We start from the raw sequence: 4,266 nt of genomic DNA on the forward strand, positions 1-4,266 counted from the left end.
AGGATATTATGATCAACAGTATCGAACGCTGCACTAAGGTCTAGCAGGACAAGCACAGAGATGAGTCCACTGTCAGAGGCCATAAGAAGATCATTTGTAACCTTCACTAAAGCTGTTTCTGTGCTGTGATGAGCTCTGAAACCTGACTGAAACTCTTCAAATAAGCCATTCCTCTGCAGATGATCTGTTAGCTGTTTGACAACTACTCTTTCAAGGATTTTTGATATGAAAGGAAGGTTGGAGATTGGCCTGTAATTAGCTAAGACAGCTGGGTCTAGAGATGGCTTTTTAAGTAAAGGTTTAACTACAGCCACCTTGAAGGCCTGTGGTACATAGCCAATTATTAGAGATAGGTTGATCATATTTAAGATTGAAGAATTAATTAATGGCAGGACTTCTTTGAGCAGTTTTGTAGGAATGGGGTCTAAAAGACACATTGATGGTTTGGAGGAATTAATTATTGAAGTTAACTCAGAAAGATCAATTGGAGAAAAAGAGTCTAACTTAACATTGATGGTATTAAGAGTAGCTGTAGATATTATTACATCTGTGGGATGATTATTGGTAATTTTTGCTCTAATGATAAAAATTTTATTTCTGAAGAAGTTCATGAAGTCATTACTAGTTAACGTTAAAGGGATGGTTGGCTCAGTAGAGCTCTGACTTTTTGTCAGCCTGGCTACAGTGCTGAAGAGAAACCTGGGGTTGTTCTTATTTTTTTTCAATCAGTGACGAATAGTAAGATGTTGTGGCTTTGCGGAGGGCTTTCTTATAAAGCAGCAAACTATTTCTCCAGGCTAAATGATGATCCTCTAAATTTGTGACACGCCATTTCCTCTACAGCTTTTGAGTAATCTGCTTTAGGTTACGTGTTTGAGAATTATACCACGGAGTCAGGGACTTCGGATTTGAGGCCTTAGTTTTCACAGGAGCTACAGTATCCAGAGTCGTACGTAGTGAGGAGGTAAAATTATTAACAAGATAATCGACCTCTGTTGAAGTAGCGTTCAGATAGCTGCCCTGCTCTATGTTGGTATAGGGCATTGAAGATGATAACAGTGGTTGGATTATTTTCTTAAACTTAGTTACAGTGCTTTCAGAAAGACATCTACTTTGATAAAGTCTACTCTCCACTGCTGTGTAATCAATTATTGTAAATGTAAATGTTATCAGGAAATGATCAGACAGCAGAGGGCTTTCAGGAAACACTGTTAAATGTTCAGTTTCTATTCCATATGTTAAAACAAGATCTAGAGTGTGATTAAAGTGGTGGGTGGGTTCTTTTACATTTTGAGAGAAGCCAATTGAGTCTAATAACAGATTAAATGCCATGTTGAGGCTGTCATTTTTAGCATCTACATGGATGTTAAAATCACCCACAATAATTATTTTATCTGAGCTGAGCACTAAATCAGATAAAAAGTCTGAGAAATCAGAGAGAAACTCTGTGTAAGGCCCAGGTGGACGATAGATGATAACAAGTAAGACTGGTTTCTGAGTTCTACAGCTGGGGTGGACAAGGCTAAGCATCAGGCTTTCAAATGAATTAAAAGTCTGTCTTGGTCTTTCGTTAATTAATAGACTGGTGTGAAAAATTGCTGCCACACCGCCCCCTCGGCCTGTGCTTCAAGGTTTCTGGTAGTTAGAATGACTCGGGGGTGTCGATTCATTTAAACTAACATAATCATCCGGCTGCAACCAGGTTTCTGTAAGGTAGAGTAAATCGATTTGTTGGTCAATTATTAAGTCATGTACTAACAGAGACTTGGAGGAGAGAGACCTAATATTTAATAATCCACATTTCACTGTTTTACTCTTTGGTTCAGATGTGGATTCTGTATTGTTCTTTTTTTGTGATTTTTTGATGTTTAAATTGATTATTGCTGGTTTTTGGTTTGTTTTTTGTCTTTTTGGGAGCTGACACAGTCTCAGTGGAGATGGGTTTTTGGGGGAGTAGCAGGAGGAGAGAAGCTGCAGAGAGGCGTGTAAGACTGCAACTCTGCTTCCTGGTCCCAACTCTGGATAGTCATATTTTGGGGGGTTTAATAAACTGGTCCATATTTCTAGAAATGAGAGCTGTTCCATCCAAAGTGGGATGGATGCCGTCTCTCCTAACAAGACCAGGTTTCCTCCAGAAGGTCTGCCAATTATCTATGAAGCCCACATCGTTTCTGGGACACCACTCAGACAGCCAGCAATTTAAGGAGAACATGCGGCTAAACATGTCACTCCTGGTCTGATTGGGGAGGGGACCAGAGAAAACTACAGAGTCCGACATTGTTTTGGCAAAGTTACACACCGATTCAATATTGATTTTAGTGACCTCCGATTGGCGTAACCGGGTGTCATTACTGCCGACGTGAATTATAATCTTACTGCATTTACGTTTACCCTTAGCCAGCAGTTTTAAATTTCCTTCAGTGTCGCCTGCTCTGGCCCCTGCAAGGCAATTGACTATGGTTGACGGTGTCTCTAGCTTCACATGTCTGAGAACAGAATCACCAATTACCAGAGTTTGACCCCCGGCGGGTGTGTCGCCGAATGGGGAAAAACGGTTAGACACATGAACAGGTTGGTGGTGTACCTGGGGCTTCTGTTTAAGACTATGCTTCATCCTCACCGTCACCCAACCGCCCTCTTTCCCCAGCTGCTTGGGGTCTGCCGGGGAACAGCTAGCGGGGCCTACGCTATCGTCGGCTGCACCAGCTACAGGGGCCTGGCTAGCTACGTGTGAATGAAGGGTGCGAAGCCGAGTCTCCAATTTAGTAATCCTGGCCTCCAGAGCTGCAAATATGCTACATTTGCTACAGGTATCATTACTGCTAAAGGAGGCCGAGGAGTAGCTAAACATCTGACACAATGAGCAGGAAAGTGCAGGAGCGACAGGTGAAGTAGCCATGGTGCTAACGAGTCGGCTACGAGCTAAGCTAAGCTACCGAAACAGTAAAGAGACAGTGAGTGAATACTTTGGCTGTAAATTAGGTAGTGAGCACACAGAAAGGGTGATTCAGATGATGCACGTTAAGATTATACTATGAAAAAGGGATGTATCAAAAGATTTCAATTAAATTGCTAAGCAGAAAAGCTACTCAGAAACACCACTGTGTTTGAGCAGGAACAGGAAGTGATACTCTACCACAAAGCGAGCGAAACATCAAGTGACAGCCACTTGGTGGTTCACGTATGCTACTACACTGTGTGTGGTGAGAACTTTAAGTGGATGTTCTCGCACTACATGTGCTGTTTTCTGGATGATTTTTGCTACCCCAGCTGCGTGCTGTGTGCATGTGGGATGTCTGGCCTCTGTTGGATTTAATCTTATGCTAACATACATAAGCACATCTCTACCTCCTCCTTTTTTCTGAAACAACACCCCATTTACAATCCCATTTGTTTCAGAAACATCAAGGTAAAATGGTTCGTCATAGTTGGGTGTGGCAAGGTCTGTGGCTCTTGACAGATCTTGTTTCAGTGAAATAAATGCTGTTTCTGTGGGTGGCGTCCACGGCAATTCAGCCTTAAGGTTTCGAACGCCCACCTTTTTTATCAGGTCCCTTAAAGGGGCCGTTTTGCCCGCATAGTTGGGAATGAACTGTCTGCTGTAACCTGTCAACCCAAGAAAGGAAAGGAGCTCTTTCACAGTTCTTGGTTTAGGGTGTGTCAGAATTTGGTCACTGTGTGTGTTCATCAAACCCACTGACCTGTGTGCGATGACTCGGCCCAGAAACGTTACTTCTGGTCGGACCAACTGCAGTTTTTCTTTACTTACTTTGAATCCACATTCTGCCAATCGGTTCAGTACCACGAGCGAGGCTGCCGTTCAGGCTGATGCTGACGGGGCTGCAATGAGAAGATCATCAACATACTGTATTAATGTACAACCTTCAGGCAGGTGGCATGGTGACAGTGCATCCTTCAGCACCTGATTGAAGATGCCTGGGGACAAGGCGAAGCCTTGTGGCAGGCGTGTGTATCTGTATTGCTGACCTCTGTATGTGAATGAAAAAACGTCCCTGAGTGACTCATGTAGGGGGAGACAAAAGAAAGCATTAGTAAGATCAATATATGTAAACCACTTTTGGTCCCATGAAATGGCTGTTAAAGCCGTGTATGGGTTTGGCACAGGTACAGTGTCGGTGCGCAGTATGGCATTAATGGCCCTCAGGTCATGTGCCATCCTGTACTTTCCTGTCCCGTGTTTCTCCACTGGTAAAATAGGTGTGTTCCAAAATGACTGAGAAGGCTCAAGCACACCTACGTTCAGTA

At 43.1% G+C, this 4,266-nt stretch overlaps 1 protein-coding gene across 1 annotated transcript; it reads right to left on the minus strand.

Annotated features, from left to right (window-relative positions):
* Positions 1 to 2,044: 2,044 nt before the first annotated feature.
* LOC134620601 (uncharacterized) lies at positions 2,045 to 2,899 on the minus strand (the record flags this gene model as incomplete). Its single annotated transcript, XM_063466819.1, has 1 exon — positions 2,045 to 2,899. A coding segment is annotated over exon 1 (855 nt), but the record flags the coding sequence as incomplete, so codon positions are not given.
* Positions 2,900 to 4,266: the final 1,367 nt, after the last annotated feature.

Source organism: Pelmatolapia mariae, linkage group LG23, assembly GCF_036321145.2.
Source record: "Pelmatolapia mariae isolate MD_Pm_ZW linkage group LG23, Pm_UMD_F_2, whole genome shotgun sequence".
NCBI classification, from domain to species: Eukaryota; Metazoa; Chordata; class Actinopteri; order Cichliformes; family Cichlidae; genus Pelmatolapia; species Pelmatolapia mariae.